Genomic DNA, 21,310 nt, shown 5'->3' on the forward strand with positions numbered 1-21,310 from the left:
GACTGAAACAGAGAGGTATAGAGGCTGCTAGAATGAGAACAGGACTGAAACAGAGAGGTATAGAGGCTGCTAGAATGAGAACAGGACTGAAACAGAGAGGTATAGAGGCTGCTAGAATGAGAACAGGACTGAAACAGAGAGGTATAGAGGCTGCTAGAATGAGAACAGGACTGAAACAGAGGTATAGAGGCTGCTAGAATGAGAACAGGACTGAAACATAAAGGTATAGAGGCTGCTAGAATGAGAACATTGATGTACATTGCCCATATGTAAAAATGCATACAAATGTATCAGTGTGTGTGTGTGCATGTGTGTGTGCATGCGTGCATGCATGCATATGGTGGTGTGTGTGTGTGTGTGTGTGTGTTAAGGATGAGCCCGAACCCTGTTTTTAGGGTTCGAACGTTCGCCAGGGTTTATCGAACGAACGTTCGAACGTTCTTTTTTTGTAAATTTTTTAATAAAAAATTTTTTTATTGCATTTTTTTTTATATATACTTTTTTTTTTTTTTTTTTTTTATAGATTCTACAGAGGGCGGCATTGCATAATCTATTGGTGAAAAAACATGTTGTTTACAGTGGTGGCTGTTCATGTAAACATGTAATTAAACAAAGCACTCAGAAGAAAATAAACAAGCTACTGAGTACTGCATCAAAGTTCATAGTATATATATATAGTTAATATAGTTAGTTAGTGTTACACGTTCAATAACAGGTATTCACTCTTGGTCGACGGGAAGGAGAGAGGCGCGCGCCTCGGCTCCTTCCACCGTCTACCTCCGAACGGGGGACGGCAGAGAGACAGAGAGACACCGGCGCGGGGGTCCCGCCGGGCTCCCAACACGCCTGCCGCCTCGGCCAGAGTTGTTTCCAACGCAACCACCTCCCGCCATGAAGCTCGCGCTCCGTGGCCGAAAAAGGCTGGTATTCATTAATGATCCTTCCGCAGGTTCACCTATGGAAACCTAACGCTACGTTAATGCTTCTCGCAAGCAGATCAATGGCGGCATTGCCGGAAGTAAAAAAATAATAAACGCTTGCCGATTGGTGGTAACAGCAGAGGCGGGTGCAAGCGGTGTGACGTAATTGGCAGAATCGCCTGTCATTCAATCAAAATTGTTCTATTGCATTGGTTGAGACTAGAGCTCTGGTTGAGTATCCAGCAACAGCCCGGCAGAGACCATACTGGTTGAGCCGAGCGACTCGGGGGACGCGCCGCTTCACATCGCCTCACCGTCGTTGCGCCTGCTTTATTTTTTTTCACCGAACGTTCGAACCCATTAATTAAAGTCCGAATGTCAGCTTAACGAACGAACGTTCGAACGTTCAGGCTCAGCCTTAGTGTGTGTGTGCGTGGTGTTTGTGTGTGTGAGTGGTGTTTGTGAGCGTGCGTGTGCATGCATGTGGTGTGTGCATGTATGTGTGTGCAGGCGTGTGGTGTCCGTGTGTGTGTGTGTGTGTGTGGGTGTGTGTGTGTGTGTGTGTACCTGCGGCTCTCTGGAAGGCCTCTATGGCTCTGTCTATCCCCGCGGTGGTGGAGCGGTCCTGCCTCGCTCCTATCTGTGTGTACAGAGCCCCGATGTTGAACAACACGCTGCCCTTCTCAAAGGCCAGAGCGCGCTGGCAGGACGGCACGCCGGTGAGAGAGTCATACCTGGGAGAGAGGAGAGGAGAGCAACCGGTTACTCACAGTGGTCTGCCTGAGTGATAGTATGTGTGTGTATATGTGTGTGTGTGTGTGTGTGTGTGTGTGTGTGTGTGTGTGTGTGTGTGTGTGTGTGTACTAGGGTTGACCCCGACTAGTCGAATAGTCGACTAATCGATCGAAAGGAGCCGTAGTTGACTGCCAACCTCCTAACTGCAAAAAAAATATATATAATAATAATAATAATAATAATAAAAAGAAAATGTGGATCATTCTTTCCAAAAGCAAAGAGGCCTAGAAGCGTGGCTAACGCTAATGGAACGCATACCAGCGAGGCTAACTGCCTAATAAAACGGGCACAGAGGCACTGAAAGAGGATTTCACCTGTCTAATGAACACACTAGACAAATATCAAGATGTATCCATCAGAGGACAAGAAGCCTTCAGTCGACTCCTTCAGACATTAAGCACCCCCCACAGCCTAAATGGAATATCGGCAAATCCTTAGTCGGGGACAGGCCTAGTGTGTACGTCTATGCGTGTTTGTGTATGACAGAGTATCTGCCGGTTTCACCCAGTTTTACAAACCATACTAGCAAAAAAAACATTTTAAACACATAGCGATACTGCACTTTTAACATTTTTATTATTGCACATTCCATACAAGCAAAAACAATGACTTGAATACAAAAACATTTTATATATTTAATATTATTTATGCTCCCAACAGTCAGGCTGCCCTCCAAAAATTGTATACCTGTGCAAATACAATTTAAGACTTTTTGATACCCTGCAGATAGATACCCTATATGAGAACAAGAGTGTGTGGTTGAGGCGGCTGATTGGCGCAGTGGGCAAGGCGCTCGCCTCTAACGCAGGAGACGCTGGATTCGAGCCCAGCTCTCGGCGTTGCTACCGGCTGGCCGGTCGTTCATACTAACACAATTGGCAAGTGTTAGAGGGTGGGAAAGCCGGTGGGTGGGGATTTGACGTTGTGGACAGCGACTCCTACAGGTCGGTTTGGTGACGCCGGTGCGATGGAAGCAGGAAGTGACGGGGGCAGCGTGAGCCTCCCACGCGTTACTCCTCGCCACTGAGAGTTCGAGCTGCTGCGGTGAAAAGATGCGACAGGCTGCCTCCTCGTGTACCGGAGGGGACACGTGATGCAAGGCTTCTGTCCTCACTACAACCGACCTGTGGGAGGCATAGTCCAGCAATGTTCAAGACAGGGGAGGGGAGAATTGGATATACGAAATTGGGATGGGAGAAAAATAGAAAAATGGGGAGAAAAAGTGGGGGAAAAAAAGAGTGTGTGGTTGATTGAGCGAGAGAGAGAGAGAGAGAGAGAGAGAGAGAGAGAGAGAGAGAGAGAGAGAGAGAGAGAGAGAGAGAGAGAGAGAGAGAGAGAGAGAGAGAGAGAGAGAGTGAGAGAGGAACAGTAATGCCCATGCTGCACAGAGATTAGGCATTTTCTTTTGAAAGTGATTACTAATGGTTACAGGCTGCCATGTTGGAAGATAGACAACTACACACAAACATTCTGTGCAAATCAACTCAATTGTCAACTGAACACACACTGTATGTAACTGGAGGTCTCTGGATATCAATAATGCTTTTTATTGTATACTGTATAGAATAGAATAGAATAGAATAGAAATACTGTATTCATCCCGAGGGAAATTTGGCACTACAAATCGCTCACAGTAAACATTTAAGTAGACAAAACAAAGTCACGAATAAGAATAAAAATAAGCATAAGAATAAAGAATAAAATAAGCCTAAGAATAAAATACGGTCCGGGATATACATTTCCTATGTTATGTATATATACATTCTAATATAAAATATACAGTACAAATAATAATATACAGAAATATACAGTAAGTGTAATATTGAACAATGTTGTTAAGCAAAAGTAAAAGTCCAGACGTCCCTTGTCTGTTTTGATAATGACATAAATCAGTTGTTGTTTTCACCGCGTGTGAGTGCATGTGTGCAAGCGTGCATGTGTGTGTGTGTGTGTGTGTGTCTGACCAGTGGAAGTGGACTCCCAGGTTCCTGTGTGCAGGGCAGAAGCGCTGGTCCAGGTAATACAGCTGGTTGTAATACTCCATCAGTAGCTCCAGACCTGCCTGGTTACGACTGGGGGTTCGCATGGCCTGACAAAAACACAACCATGTGAACACACAACAGAAAGAAGAACGATGCAAACTGCATTATAGTACTAAATGGTGTTATATAAAACATTTTGAAATATTTATGAAGAAAATTATATATATAATATATTGTGTATAACAGGCTTCCCACAGACATTGCAAAATTAAATTCATGGACTTCAAGTACTTTTCTAAGCACTATTTTCCATTTTAAAGTGGCATTTAAAGGATACAATTCACTTTTAACACTTTGATTGGCCAAGGTTAATTCCTTTTTACCTCCTTGAATGCCCAGGGCCACTTCAATGTTAACGTTAATATCGCCTAATCTATGTTTTAAATTATGGCTATGTGTCTAATGTGCCCGTTGCTTATCAAAGACTCATTTTCCAGTCAACATTGTCGTAGCAGATTGTTTTTTTATCGCTTCATTTCCGTTTTCTAGCATTTTGAAAATCACTTGTTTTCACGGAAAAAATAACACATTCCATGATAATCGCCTTTTACTGGAATATTCTAGAACGTTGTCATTGTTCGGCCTATTTATGAATCGTTTTCAAATAAACGCTAGATTATCGATAGTATATGTGTGCGCATGCACACTCGTGCCGCGAGTTGAAAATCGATTCTCATAGTTACTGACCGCTCGCACAGCCAAACAGCAATATCACATAATCACATAAAAGCTTATATCTCTGTGAAAACAAGTCTGATTATCCTAATACTGGTAACATAGATTCCTTACCTGAGATCAGATGGTATCCAAATGGATTATTCCAATTCCTGATCGCCATTCGAAAAAATCGATATTTTTATTGATTCACCGTGTATACTGTAAAAACACATAATCTCTGCTGCTCTGAGGCTCACTAGTGGAGCTGATCGACGCCGTCTGCGTGAGTGAGAAGTAAAATGTGGAGTCAGGGATTTTTTTTCTCATTCATTTTCATTGAGTTCAATCCAAAAGGGTGAATTACCATCTGGGAGACGATAGGGGGCGCTTTTTTCACATCAGAGCGCCTGGAGTGGTTGGATTTCCAACAGTAGACTTGATTGATGAAATATGATTTCAAATCGCTAATAAAAAAAAAACGAATATTCTCGTGATGGGCCTTCAACCAGCGTAAACCCGAGAAAACTCGTGATGAGCACTCAAACTGTTAAATGCTGTTTTTTTATTGAAAAGAAAATCGGATCCAATATTTATGGCTTAAAACCAATTTCCGACAATTACGGTAGTTACACTTGATATTTCTTGATTCAGAACAATTTTATCATGGATGAACAAAACTTTCAATGCGAATAGTTGATTTGAATTCCAATGCCTTTTTAAGCACCTTGTTAAAAAAAAATCTGTTTTCAAGGAATTCCAGGTATTGACCTTTTTTGGACAAAAATCAAGCACTTTAAGCACTTCAAGGACCGGGTGCGAACCCTGATATAATGTGCACAGATTCGGTCAGGGACATTACCACTAAGCTCTACGGACCGGCAGATTTAATTCCACCCCAGAGGAGGACAGACTTTGTTTGGTGTGTGAGCTACTGTATGTGAAATTGAGAACAAGTACAAATTCACTGTCCCGTCTACGAGGACGTAAGGGAAGTACTTTTTTAGTAAAATGTTCTCCGTTTATGTAGATTTTATTGAGCTGGATGAATATGAAAAATTTGAGTTGTGCTTCAGGAAGGGAACTTTTTTTGTAGCAGATTTTAATTTGCCAAGCGGGGGAGATGTTCTTTAATACCGATCTGTAATCCGTATTTAGATAATGAAATGTAATGTGTAATGTAATCATGGAGAACACTGCAGTAGTATGTTTGGTGTCACCCATGAGGGGTGGGCACTTTGTGTGCATGACACCAAAATAATATTATCAATCATTCAATCATATAATCTGAGATTAAAGTGGAATGTCACCCATTTTAATAATTGACATGTTATTATATCCTGTCAGTATTCATGAGTGTGTTGCGTTGTCTTGTTTTGTGTTATGTATTGTATTTTCTTGTTTCTAGTTTATGACCCCCTCGAAAATGAGATGGATCATCTCAATCATCAATAAATAAATGACCCATTATCATCCCCTAGGACAGTTCAGCCTGTATTATTGATCATGTGTCCCACTCTCTCCCAAAGCTAGACGTCAGAGAGAGACGTCTCAAATGTGTGATGTTAAGTCTGGCCACGTATATACCTGTCTGAGCTCCATCAGTTCCTTGATCTCGTTGTCGTAAAGAGAGCCGTCCTCTCCGTAGTGCTCACAGATGAAGTCCTGGAGGACAAAGAGACAGGAGCCTGTAACACGCTGTTAACAGCAGACCTGGGGAAAACTGTATTCCAACTAGACTCATATCTGAAAATGCTTTCTCATATTTAAACTGCTTGCTGAGAACTTATAGAATCTCGCCACAAAAAGCAGACCTAATACCTCACTAACGGAGGACCTTTCGGACTGTTCTTGTTGCTTTAGCGCCAGACAATCAGCGATCAAATGTCGTCTTTCGTGGTGCGCTCATCAAGTGAAACTGGCAATGGGGAGATTTTTATCATTGAACTGCTTTTTTTTTTATATATATATATATATATATATATATATATATATATATATATATATATATATATATATATATATATATATATATATATATATATATATTAGGGATGTCCGATATTATCGGCCGACCGATATTATCGGCCGATATCGGCAGTAAAATGTGATATCGGAAAATATCGGTATCGGTTTAAAAAAAATAAAAAACAATAACAATATTTGTTATATATATATCCAGTGAAATTATTAGTTACCTGAAATTATTCCGTTTTTTGGACGGGAAAACCCTGCATATATCGGTATCGGTTGATATCGGTATCGGAAATTAAGAGTTGGACAATATCGGAATATCGGTATCGGTAAAAAAGCCAATATCGAGCATCCCTAATATATATATATAATATATATATATATATATATATATATATATATATATATATATATATATATATATATATATATATGTAGATTTGTATTAGTTTTGCTACCGGGCAGTCCGGTAGAGAGAGAGAGAGAGAGAGGAAGAATTGGAGGAGAGATGGGGAGAGACATTCGGCAAAAGTCGCCGGGTCCGGGAGTCGAACCCGGGACAGCCGTGTTGCACTACGGCAGCACGCGGTGCACTACTCGGGCGCCCCTCATCGTGAGATGTTGATGAGGAAATTAATTCTTGTAAAACAAGCTAATATCTGAAAATGGTCTCCAATAAGAAGCAATAATATGCAATAATATCCTCAAGTTTGATTCAACTGGTTCTAGCTTTGTCCCACCGTGTGATGTCATCATGTTCTCACCCTGAATTCAGTAGGCTTCTTCTTCATCTTCTTTAAAAAGGAGCAATATCCTATACTCACGTCTCCTTTTATGGAATATTTAAATGTAGTCAACGTCTACCTTTGTGCCAGGCGGGCAGGGAAAAGGGAAGAAGGGTGAAGGAGAGGAACAGATGGAGAGAGATGTATTTTCTTCACCTGGATGGGAATGGTGAAGTCCACCTCCTTGGTTTCCTTCAAGCCAAGTGGGATCATTGGAACGTTGACTGCCTCGCTGGAGAGAAAAATAAATCAATAGTACTGTATATATAAGTATATAATAATGAAGTATAGACTAGGGATGCATGATATATATCGGTATCGGACGAAAATCAGGCGGATATATTTCGGCAAACATATATCTGCTGGTGACAGTGATTTCTTTATTGATTGCATCAGTCCGATGAGGAAAAACTGGGCCGATGTGAACAATTGATGATTATTTCTCTGTCTAGCTGCCCTAGTTTTTTTGCAAGGAGGCACACAGTTTGTTTGTGTAACGTTACTTGCATGTGACAATGATGCAGCACAGGATTGTGGGCTAACATTGTTTCAGTATGTACAAAAATAGTATGTACAAAATGTGATTGTGATAGAAATGTGTTTTATTTATACAGATCATATTGGAAAAAAAGCCAGTGTATTACTATGTGCTAGAGCAGTTTCACTGGTCACGGTAATAATAAGTATATATACGGTATTTACAGCATTATTTGATATGCTATCATGCAGGGTTGTATGGGTTATGTGCAGGTGTATACGGTAAGTAGGTATATAGAAGGATTATATGCAGGTATATTCAGACAGATATGGATGGATATCAAAAAGCCGAACCTGTAGAGCCCTGAGAGGGAAATTTACCAACACACTTCTCTCTTTCTAACACACACATATACACACACATAGCCTTCACTCTATCTAAATAACACAACCCCCGCCCCCTCTCTCTACACATCAACTTGTACACACATATGCCCACACACAGCTGTCTCATAATTACGCCATTATCCACATATCTCTGTACATCATCTATAATTCATAACATGTATGTCAATGCTCCACTTGTTCTGTCTACTCTCCTGTATAAATACTTTGTTAGCTCGCCATTCTTCAGAGATCTAGGCTATAGGGCCATTGCTGTAATCTAGATATCTCCATGTTGTCATTCTGTTAGTAAATTTCAGACTATCCTTAATAAAAGACTCTGTTGTCCGCCTCTGTGAATAATATCTGGTCTAATGATTGCACACCAAGCCCTAATAGAGCTGTAGAGCCCTAATAGAGCTGTAGAGCCCTAATGCAGGCATCTGTACAGTCAAGTCTGTTCTGTAACCCCTAGCAGGCTTTGTGTTCAGACCCTCACCCCCCCCCCCCCCCCCCCCCCTCTAATAAGCAAAGCTACGTATTAACCCTTGAGGTCCCTGCTCCCCCAACACACACACACACACATATGAACACACTCCATGGGGTCATTAATGACATTCTAATCAGGGGATTTGCTCTGCTGCTCGTGACCCTGGAGAGGGGAAATCCTCTAACTCTGCCTGACGACACACGACACCACCCACACCCAGCCAACCACCCACTCCCAGCCAACCACCCTACCAACCAACCACCCTACCAACCAACCACACACATGACACCAGCCGTCCAGCCAACCACCCTACCAACCACACACACGACACCATCTACACGCAGCCATCCAGCCAAGCACCCTACCAACTAACCACACACACACATGACACCACCCACACCCAGCCGTCCAGCCAACCACCCTACCAACTAACCACACACACACGACACCACCCAGCCAACCACCCTACCAACCACAAAGACGCATACCCACATGTCACCACCCACCCACAAACCCAGGCATCCACTCAACCACCCCACCATATGGTTACACACACACACACACACACACACACACACACACACACACACACACACACACACACACACACACACACACACACACACACACACACACACACACACACACACACACACACACACACACACACACACACACACACACACACACACACACACACACACACACACACACAAAGCTTGTTCTCTCTAATTATAGCTGTTGTTAGCCTAATGAGAGTGGCCTGGAATGTTAAAACCGAATAGTAATGAGACAAGGCTGTGTGTGATTCTGTATGTGTGTGTGTGATTCTGAATGTGTGTGTGTGTGATGGCTGGGAGTGTGTGTGTGTGTGTGTGTGTGTGTGTGTGTGTGTGTGTGTGTGTGTGTGTGTGTGTGTGTGTGTACATGCGTGTGTGTGTGTGTGTGTGTACATGCGTGTGATTCTGAATGTGTGTGTGTGTGTGTGTGTACAATGCGTGTGATTCTTTATGTGTGTGTGTGTGTGTGTGTGTGCGTGTGTGTGTGTGTGTGTGTGTGTGTGTGTGTGTGTGTGTGTGTGTGTGTGTGTGTGTGTGTGTGTGTGTGTGTGTGTGTGTGTGTGTGTGTGTGTGTGATGCTGGATGGCTGGGTGTGTGTGTGTTATTCTGTATGTATGTATGTGTGTGTGTGTGTGATGCTGGATGGCTGGGAGTGTGTGTGTGTGTGTGACGTGTACATGCGTGTGATTCTGTATGTGTCTGTGTGTGATGCTGGATGGCTGGGTGTGCGTGTGTACGTGCATGTGATTCTGTATGTGTGTGTGTGTAGTGTGTAGTGTGTCCTCCTCCCACCTCTCCGTCTGGTACGCCTCCATGTTGCTGTTGAGCTCCTCCAGCTCCTCCTTCAGCAGCTGCAGGTTGGAGTTGACGAAGCTGAGCTCCAGAGCCACTGTCTCCTTCACCTTGTTGTTGCTGGTGGCCCTGCAACGCAGAGCACAACACCCCCCGTCAGGCTCCCCGTCACCATGGTTCTGGGGAGGGGCCGCGTCAGCTTCAGTAGTAATTATCAGCTTCATTTAGGGATGTCCGATATTATCGGCCTACCGATATTATCGGCCGATATTGGCATTCAAATGTAATATCGGAAATTATCTGTATCGGTTTAAAAAATAATAATAATAATTTACATTTATTTAACCTTTATTTACCCAGGCAAGCACGTAAGAACAATTTCTTATTTTATTTATTGTCAAAAGTATGCATAATGTTGTGTTAATTCCACGACAAGAGATATGTAATGTTAATTACCTGAAATTATTCTGTTTTTGGGGATGGGAATCGGTATCGGTTGATATCGGTATCGGAAATTAAGAGTTGGACAATATCGGTATATCGGATATCGGTAAAAAAGCCAATATCGAACATCCCCTCAAAGTATCCCTGTAGTTTTTTCATACTGTACACACGATAGATTTACCACATAAATACTGTATTGATTCACCATAGTATGTAGGAGGAATCACTATAGTATTCCTGTGATTCCTGTGAAATGTTAACCGGCAAGAAAATCGGTCGGCAGCAACCAGCAACACAATCTTAATCAGCATCAGGGACAAGTCTAAATCTTAATAGGATTAAGTGACGTTGGCTAAAGTGCTCTCTGGGCATTAGGACAAACCACAGCTGACTTTAACATGAATTAAAGGAAAACTCCAACATTTTGGGAAATTAGCTTACCGTCTTCTCCAGAGAGAGACAAGAAGATAGATACCAGTCTCAATGATGGACTCTGAATTATAAGATGTAGGGCTGTCTTAAATACTTCGAAGCTTCGAAGCTTCGTTCGATGGGCATGGGATTCCAATATGAAAATAAAATTCTATTACTAAGGGAAAAAAAATTAAAAAAAATTGTGTGCAAAATCAACTCTGCCTCTCTTTGTTAACTACAACAAGCAATGCTGTTTGTTATTTAAGATGAGGTCGGACTCGGCACTGACAGATTTGTGTTCATTGTGCTGCTTTTATAAACCCTCAAATGACGGCTTACAATATTTCATGAAAGCAAAGTGTTTTGTTTGTCTAAGATTTAAAAAGGTTTAAACTTTACAGCACTGATAAAGTTGAACAAAGTGCTGTACAAGTCCCACAACATAATTTCTTTTTTAATAAATAAAAATATTATATATTTTTTTTTTATCTCAAAGGTTCGAATTAAAATCGAATCTCGGCCCCGAAGCTTCGAATTCCAAAAGAAATTCGAAGGTCAGCCCTAATTACATTAGCATACACACAAAAGCACATTAAGTGATTTACACACCACACAAGCACACTTATTACATGCACACACTGCTGCTACTTACTTTATGGACCCCAGGAAGAATAGCCCCAGCACTGCTGTGGCTAATGGGGATCCAAATAAACTTAAACTTAAACTTAAACTTACACTGTAGAATCATATTGTTTTCTTTTTAATTTATGCAAATTTTTTTACCTTGTAAAATAATTATTTTTAAATAAAGACCTTGTATTGTATAGTTTGCATAGATAGAACATCTACTACAGTTGAGGAGCCGGGAAAAACAAGCAGCAGAAGTTTTTCTGAATGTATGTACATTTAAAAAAGCTGTGACAATAAAATAATCTCAATCTCAATCTGATACACGATATCGGCGATAATCGATATATTAATCTACGATACATCACAGTATCTGTGTAACTGAACAAGAAAAATACCCATAAAAAAGGCAATAAATAGGAATTATGTATTTATTCACAGAATTGACATGAAAGCGTATCAGATTATTTATTGTGCATCACAAACTGTCCGATTGTACATGAAACAATGTACAACACATTGCATAGTGCCTCTTTTAAAGGAACACGCCAACTTTTTGGGAAATTTGCTTATTTGCCATCTACCCTGGAGTTTTCTTCTCTGTGCATGCATTAGACTTAGGGAACAGCCGCACCCGTTTAAAAAAAAAAACAGGGCTTTTGAGGTGATGAAATCACTGCGCCCAGGCAGCAGTGGTTCGGCAAAAAAAGTTTCCGAGTATATATCTGCTTAGAAAACGAAAATGTCTAGTTATTATTATTCTTTTTTCCCACGTGGTAAATATACACAGGTCACAATATGTTTACAGGAAAGTTTTGGAGTTGTATTTGGAGTGTATTTTGTTGGGAACTAGGCTACACTGGCACACCTAATTCCAGTGAATGACGCTAAAATAGGCTAACGGTGCGGCTGTTCCCTAAGCCTAATGCATGCACAGAGAAGAAAAGGGTATCCGCTTGTCCAACTACAGAGTAGATGGCAAATAAGCTAATTTCCCAAAAAGTTGGCGTGTTCCTTTAACAACTTGATTATTATTATTAATCATTAATGATGTTCCGAACAGAAAACGTTGTTACCATCTGCAATAAAAATATATTGTAGTATCGATTTTTTTGTCCCACCCCAACTGTTCACTGTCCCTGGTGATGGTAGTGGTGGTGGGGGTTTCAACTGCAAATAGGCAGACTAGACATAATCTGCGTAGCAACTAGCTTGTGTATATACAGTAAGAATAAAGTATTCAATCTCCTGATTTGTTTTTGCCGTGTTGTCATCACTGATCGATCATTTCTGATTTGCAGTCGTTGCCAAGCTCTCCCCACTCTGCTGAACGTTGAGGAGTAGTCAACTTTTCAGAGAGCGGGGGATAGCAGTGGGCTGCTGGACGCTTCACAGCTGTGGCTAGGCTCCACCCCTCCCCGCTGCTCTTCATAGGCAATGAATTGAACCCCCAACACTTTGCTGCTGTTAATGGCCATCTGTGAGAACTCAGCATATCCAACGCTCATACCAGTAGGGCCGGGGCAATATGAAAGGCATTTTTCATACCACATATTTTTCCCATATACGATATTTGTATGTATGTAAAATCACAAGGTAAATGATCCAATTTATTTTTTCAAATTAACATACCAAATACTGAAGATCTCTGAGAGAAATGAGAGTTAAATTGTGGTTGTTATCGTACATTTAGATGGACTGCATTTATTGGCAACTTTTGCCTCACATTCACCCATTCATTCACACACCAATGGCGGAGGCGACAGGAAGCTTTTAGATTACCAAACGACCGCTCTACCTCTTGAGCCACTGTCAGATGATAGATGGTGAAAAAAGTAGTAGAACGCGCTCACCTCACTAGACTTGACACTGGGTGCTGTAACCTCTGATATCATATATAAAAATAGGGAAACAATGTCCAGGCACGCACTCCAGGTTTTTCCAAATTTATTGGCAGCCTGTAATCATGACGTTTCGGTGTGAACACACCTTCTTCAGAATGGCTTGCATGCATGTGCGTGCCTGGACATTGTTTCCCTATTTTTATAGATGATAGATGGTAAAATTCTTTAATTTAGTCGATTTCACCACGGTATTATCCCGATTTGACGATAATATTGAACTACCGACCAACCCTATGCACAAGTACCTAATCGGAACCTATTCCTTTTTTTGAGATGTGACCCTGTGAGTATGTAGATTAAGGCTGAGATTATATGCCATTTGGAAGAATCGATAAATCGGGACAAAGTTATCGATTTTTTTATACATTATATATACATACATATACATAAGCAAAACAGAATTGCTCCACCTGCCGGCCAAATCCTCCCCACTGACCGACCTTTCCATCACAGTCGAGAATGCAGCTGTGACCGCGTCCCCGACCGCCAAGAACCTTGGTGTTGTCCTCGACGACCAGTTGAACTTCTCTGCTCACATCGCAGCGACAACCAGAACCTGCAGATTCCTCCTGAGCAACGTCAGAAGGATCCGCCCCTTCCTGACAAAAGAAGCCACCCAACTCCTCGTCCAATCAACAGTCATCTCCTGCCTCGACTACTGCAACGCACTGCTCGCTGGCCTCCCGGCCACTGCCACCAAGCCTCTTCAACTCATTCAGAACGCAGCGGCCTGCCTGATCTCAAACCTACCGAAGTCGGCCCATGTCACCCCACTTCTTAGGGACCTGCACTGGCTCCCCATTGCTGCACGTATCCGCTTCAAGGCCCTCGACCTAGCATACCGTGCGGCAAAGGGAACCTCTCCCGCCTACCTCCGGTCAATGGTCTCTAACTACACACCCTCAAGACCCCTACGCTCTGCATCTTCTGGCCGCCTCAGACCTACGCCTATCCAAGCCCCGGGAGGGTCATCAAAGAGATGCCGCCTATTCTCAGTCCTTGCCCACAATGGTGGAATGAACTACCCACCCCAGTTAGGACAGCCGAAACCCGTCAAATCTTCCGCCGTCAACTTAAGACGCACTTCTTCAACCATTATCTGAAATAATAATAAAATAAATAAATAAAAAACTCTAACCCTAACTAACCTTACTGTCATGCACTTGTCCTAATAAACTAACCTACACTGTAACACGCAACACTTTGATGAACATTGTTACTCAGCTGATAGAGTTGTACCCTTCCTGATGACTTGTCGTACAGAACTTGTAAGTCGCTTTGGATAAAAGCGTCAGCTAAATGACTAAATGTAAATGTAAATGTAGAACATTTAAAAGAAATATATATACCGTACTTTTCGGACTATAAGCCGCGGCTTTTTCCCCCATTTTTCGACCCTGCGGCTTATATAACGGTGCGGCTTATATGTGACTCGACGTGACCAAACCCGAAAATGTAAAAATCTAAATATTGCTTTTTTGACTGCATTGAAATGTTATTTATCTGTTCCCTTATTTGCTAAACTTAATACAACTTGTAAATGAGTTAATTCTTGATATTTGTCCGACAGTATTGTGTCCCAATGCTAATTACATATGGTAATTAAACATTAAAACACCTGCGGCTTATAGTCCAGTGCGGCTTATAGTGCGAAAAGTACGGTATATATATATATATATATATATATATATATATATATATATATATATATATATATATATATATATATATATATATATATATATATATATATATATATATAAAATAAATAATATATATATATAAAAAAGTATTACAAATATTATTATCACACACACAAACGAAGTAATGTTAAATAATATATTTTTTTCTTTAAGAAAAAAGTATTTTAAACAAAACAAAAAACAAATTTTACACATGCAAAAAAATCGATAAATGACGGCACTTATTGATTTCAGGCAGTTATCGATTATTATCGATAAATCGATAAGTGGTCTCAGCCTTAATAATGAATGTGTTGTTTTATTGACCTTCTCTCCAGTGCATTCCAATGGCGTTACAGCTAAAGCTAACAATTGAGAACTATTTCCTGCAAGTCTCTTTGGTAATGCTCACGCTGCTGTGTGTCTGTGTGTGTGTGTATGTGTATGTGTATGTGTATGTGTATGTGTATGTGTATGTGTATGTGTATGTGTGTCTGTGTCTGTGTCTGTGTCTGTGTGTGTGTGTGTGTGTGTGTGTGTGTGTGTGTGTGTGTGTGTGTGTGTGTGTGTGTGTGTGTGTGTGTGTGTGTGTAGGGGGAGGGGGGGGTCGGGTCTGATGTCGACACACAGAATGTTCTCGGAACATCACTGCGTTGTCACGGTAACTGACACTATACACTCCCCATTGGATCACTGGCCTGGGTATCCCCCCCTCCCCACACCCCCACACACACGGTTACGCAATGAGTCCCGTATGAGAACACTCTAGACTTGATAAGAGTAGCACTCTAGGCTCTGTGTGTGTGTGTGTGTGTGTGTGTGTGTGTGTGTGTGTGTGTGTGTGTGTGTGTGTGTGTGTGTGTGTGTGTGTGTGTGTGTGTGTGTGTGTGTGTGTGTGTGTGTGTGTGTGTGTGTGTGTGTGTGTGTGTGTGTGTGTGTGTGTGTGTGTGTGTGTGTGTGTGTGTGTGTGTGTGTGTGTCAGTCTCTTACTGCAAATCTTAGTCAGTGAAGAAGAGGCCTAACTGGAACTCTGAATGGATGAGAGAGGCTCATCTTTTGTCAGAAGAGGATTAAACCCTGCCAGGAGCCTCACAAAGACATCTGCTGGGGCGCGCACACAAACAAACAAACAGGCGCATGCACGTGACAGAGACGAGACCACATGATTAATCAACCATCTCCTAGCGTCTCCAGTTTCACCTGAACTTGGGTGTCGTTAATCATTTTGTCCGTTGTGTTTTACTGGCACGCCACCTGGCCTAGACCTTGGGAAAATAAGTAAAAGCTATTTCATATTACCGTACTGGATTGGTCGACTGATTCTGTATGGAGAAAACCCTGATTGTGTAGTCATGTTGTCATATCTCTGTGCAGATTATTAGTTTCCCACAGACATTGCATATTGAAATTCAAGGTCTTTTAAGTACTTTCCCACGCACTATTTTTCATTTTCAAGGATGTCACTCGAAGGATACAATTAACTTTTAAATGCTGTTTTTTTAAGCATCTTCTTGACCTGCTTGCCAGCTAGAGCAGTGTTTCTCAACTGGTGGGTCGCGACCCAAAAGTGGGTCGCAGGGCCATTTTGAGTGGGTCGCGGATGTATGTGCATGTGTGTGTGTGTGTAAAAAAAAAAGTTTATATATTTTTTTTTTACATTTTTTTTTGCACTACCTATCTTTGTGAAAGTGGCTTCTCAGCTCTGGTCCAGCTGAAGACAAAGCAGAGGAACAGATTGGACATTGAGCATGACATCAGAGTTGCTTTGCCTACCATCACCCCAGACTTTGAGACTCTTGTCAGGAGCAAACAACATCCCCAGTTATCCCATTAGTTCAATGGGATGTTAAGCTAAGAAGTCTGCTAAGGAGGATATATTATTTATTATTATTATTATTATTATTTTATTTCATTGTGTTTTTAGCCCTAGTTGCACTTTTGTTGCAACCCCAGTTATCTCTTTAGTTCCCCCAAACTTACTGTAGGTCTGTTATGTTAAGCTAAGAAGTGTGCTAAGAAGCATAATTATTTATTATTATATTTCATTGGGTTTTTACTAGCCCTAGTTGCACTTTTGTTGCCACCCCAGTTATCCCATTAGTTCCCCCAAACTTAGGTCTGTTATGTTAAGCTAAGAAATCTGCTAAGAAGCATATTATTTATTATTATTTTATTTCATTGGGTTTTATTTCATTTTTAGCCCTAGTTGCACTTTTGTTGCACTTTTTTGTGTTTATTTCATGTTTTTAACAGTGCATGAAAGATTGTGTATTACTGCAACACATTTTTTTTTTAAATAAATCATAGTGGTTCAAAAATGTGGGTTGCGAGTTCGCGACTTAATGACTAAGGAAAATGTTGGGTCCCAAGGCTAGACCAGTTGAGAACCACTGAGCTAGAGCATCACACACGAAGAAATGAGGAAAAGCAAATGGAGCGCTTGAGACAGCGACTCGTCAGATTTGATTAAAACAGAAAAATATTTCTTGATTCAGAACAATCTGATCATGGATGAACAAAACTTTCAATGCAAATGGTTGATTTTCAAGGACTTTTTAAGCACCTTGTTAAAAAAGGGGCTGTTTTCAAGGAAGTCCAGGCCTTGACTTTTTTTGGTAAAAAATCAAGCACTTTAAGCACTTCAAGGACCTTGTGCGAACCCTGTTATTAGCATAATGTATTAAAGAGAAAGGAGTCGCAGGCCCCACTTCTCTGGACTCTGTGACATCACAGCTCAGCTCAGCACCACAGACCAACTGCTACTACAGACTCGGGACGCCCCGGGTCGTCTGGCCAGGCTGCAACGCCACAACTCGCCACCGCTTATATCTAAAAGGTTGATTATAAACCTAAACCTAAATGTAATAAAAAAGAAAAGTCAACCAACAAACAAGATTCTTGTACCGGATCTCCTCTCTGGTAAATAAGAATACCTTGAAGACTCTAACAGAAGTGCTCATTCAAGGGTACTATGACTATGCCTGCGCCTCATGGTACCAAAGCACCTCAAAGGCCCTAAAAACAAGGCTTCAAACATCACAAAACAAACTGGTCAGACTACTGCTTGACCTTACTCCTAGAACCCACCTCACCCCTGCCCACTTTGACTACCTAGGATGGCTTAGAGTAGACGACAGAGTACAGCAACTTGCAATGGGCCTGGTCTATAAGATACACTACAACACCACAAAGATACGCATGTACATGTCGAAATACTTCCTAACGGTCAGTGAAGTCCACGACCACAACACCAGAGGGAGTTCCACAAATCATGTTCAACCCAGATTCGGCTCAAACAAGGGACTAAACACGTTTCGCAATTATGGAATCAATGTGGAACGCCCTACCCACAGCCATAAAGGAATGTGAATCCCTACCCTCCTTCAAACCACTCTCAAAGAGCACCTACGGGTGGCTGCATTTAGAAACTGGCCCCGGTAAATGTCAAAATCCCCCCCCCCCCCCCACTCCACCCAATCCCCAATGTCTTGTATGTCATAAATGTCTTGATGAATTGAAAATGGGGGACCCTTATGTAAACAAGACAAAAGTATTTTTCTGGTCTTCATCCTCTTAGCAGTTGTTTGTATTGAGCTGTACTGTATTGTACCCATTCTGCAATATGTTAATAAAGTTTTCAATCAATCAATCAAAACCTTACTCAAGCCTAACCTCACATCCCATCATAACCTACAATAGAGATGAAAAAGAGAAATGTAATATTCATCATGTCTGTGGAAGAATGGAAGATTGCTCCACTTGTCTTCTACATAATATATAATATAATATCTAGTGCTGTCAATCGATTAAAATATTTAATCTGATTAATTGCATGATTGTCCATAGTTAACTTTTGTATCTACCTTAAACAGGTATTTTTCAAGTTCCAAGTTTTAATACTCTTATCAACATAAGAGTCAACAAATGCTTGCTTTATGCAGCCATTTAACACAAAAGGATGACCCTCATGCATTGCAAATTTGCATCAAATTCAAAACAGAGTGATGCACAAAATAACTTAAGAAAATAATAATTTAAAACAATGCACATGCACAAACAATGTGCATGAAATAATAGGGGAAAGAAAACGTTAGGAACTTGTTACATTCACCCACACAAGGGCTGAGTACTCACACCACCCCCCCTCTCTCTCTCACACACACACACTCTCCCAGCTCTCTTTTCTCTCTTGCCCCTTCCTCATCTCTCTCAAGTCTAGTATAAAAAATATATATATATGAATAATAGCGCTGTGCCTGTCAGTTCATCGCATTAATTAGATTAATTAATTACACAGCAAATGATCGTGTTATGAAAATTAACTTAATTAATATTGTTTATTATTTTTTTTAATATCATTCATTCCATAAGAACGTAGAATAAACATTTACAGACTTTTTTTTTTTACATGGTCCATTTGCATGTTCTTGGTATCTGATTCTAGGGACATCTATGGATCTCAGGGAATGTATTCCCAGTGTCAGAAATACTGTGTCTGTTACTAGGCTTGAGTAAATTGTAATGAACCAAATGAGAATATCAATTCAATTTTATTTAAACATTTTTTATCTTTGACTGTGAATAACACCATGCTAAAATTGACCAGACCTGAAAAATCTAAGCAAATAAATAAATGGAAGATGATTAAACAGAAGGTTTTGTAGATACAGTACTGAATTCTGCCATCCGGACACATGCTATTTGAAATATGATTATAGAATATAGAATATCAGGCATAAAATGGTTATGCGATTAAAATGCGATTAATTTGATTAATTAATTACAAATCCTGTATTTAATTAGATTTAAAAAAAAATTCGCCTGACAGCACTAATAAATAAATAAATTCTTAAAAGTTAATCGTGAGCTAAAAAAAATAGTGGTGTTAATAGAATCGGCAGCCTTATCATAATATAATAAATATAGAACTACTACAGATATAAAAAAAATAAAATACAAAAAAAAAGAACTACTACAGACCAATTCACAGGATTAAACGAGTCACTAAATGACAATTTGTAGTTAATTAATCTTTGGAAACGACTGTCAATCCTCGTTTTGCTGACCGCACATCACACACCTCAGCCCCTTAGAAACACACTCAGGAGTCACACTACACTGACCTCTGAGCAGCCTCTCAAGCTGCTGCTCATCCACACTAAGCTGACCTCAGTTAGACATCTGCACCTGTCTTTCACTCTCTCCTACACACACACCTACACACAAGGCCTTCATCTCTCTCTCTCTCTCTTCTCTCTCTCTCTCTCTCTCTCTCTCTCGTCTCTCTCTCTTACACACACACACCTCTAGGGTCAAGCTGAGGACAAGCTGATTAGCTTTAAAGGGCCCTTCACACACGCTTTGCACGCACACTCTACAGTACTCTTACGGTTGTGTCAGGACGCTTATTCTGCTGAAACAGGGGAAAAAGAATCCCAGTCGACCTGGAAAGTGACCTCTTCTAATTTATATTGTATTAGAAAACTTTTTTTTTAAACTGAACCAAGTGGAGTCAGACGGCAGGCCCGGATTAGAGGTAGTAGTTTGTGTCTCTCTCAGCTGAATTCCCACAGTCATAACACCCCCCCCTCCAAAAGAACACATGCCAACACATGACATGACGTCTTCATCAGCCAATCAAAGGCTCTTATGAGTTATACCAACCCCGCCTCCCCCCCCCCCCCCCCCCCCCCCACACACACACACCACCGTCATCATCTCTCATTAGCTCCCAAAACCTCCCTCCTCCCCTACTCACTCACAGCCCCGTTCTACAGCAGTGTATGTACTATGTATGTATGTATGTATGTATGTATGTATGTATGTATGTATGTATGTATGTATGTATGTATGTATGTATGTATGTATGTATGTATGTATGTATGTATGTATGTATGTATGTATGTATGTATGGTATGTATGTATGGTATGTATGTACGGTATGTATGTATGTATGTATGTATGTATGTATGTATGTATGTATGTATGTATGTATGTATGTATGTATGTATGTATGTATGTATGTATGTATGTATGTATGTATGTATGTATGTATGTATGTATGTATGTATGTGTGACCTCTGTGTGCGTGTGTGTGTGTGTGTGTGTGTGTGTGTGTGTGTGTGTGTGTGTGTGTGTGTGTGTGTGTGCTGTGTGTGTGTGGGTGTGTGTGTTGTGTGTGTGTGTGTGTAGACTTCACCATTAGACTAGAGACAGAGACAGAGACAGAGAAATATGACTGATAATGCCAGACAAATAGCCCCCAGGACGAGCTTCCCGTGGCTCCGTCAGGACTCTCTGCATGGGAACAGGGAGGGAGGATACAAAGCCTGTTGATTAGAGGCAGGCTGTGTAGGGGGCCTCTTT

At 41.0% G+C, this 21,310-nt stretch overlaps 1 protein-coding gene across 1 annotated transcript in view; it reads right to left on the reverse strand.

Annotated features, from left to right (window-relative positions):
- Window positions 1-21,310, reverse strand: part of rhpn1 (rhophilin, Rho GTPase binding protein 1) — a gene marked incomplete at its 5' end in the record, with an annotated part of 72,802 nt that overhangs the window by 19,927 nt on the left and 31,565 nt on the right. Inside the window, 5 exon segments of the mRNA XM_084308378.1 lie at window positions 1,488-1,654; window positions 3,680-3,804; window positions 5,999-6,076; window positions 7,327-7,402; window positions 9,874-10,002. Of these exon segments, the coding sequence (XP_084164504.1) occupies window positions 1,488-1,654; window positions 3,680-3,804; window positions 5,999-6,076; window positions 7,327-7,402; window positions 9,874-10,002 (575 nt within the window).

Source organism: Notolepis coatsorum (genome assembly GCF_963971535.1).
Source record: "Notolepis coatsorum genome assembly, chromosome: 2".
Lineage (NCBI taxonomy): Eukaryota > Metazoa > Chordata > Actinopteri > Aulopiformes > Paralepididae > Notolepis > Notolepis coatsorum.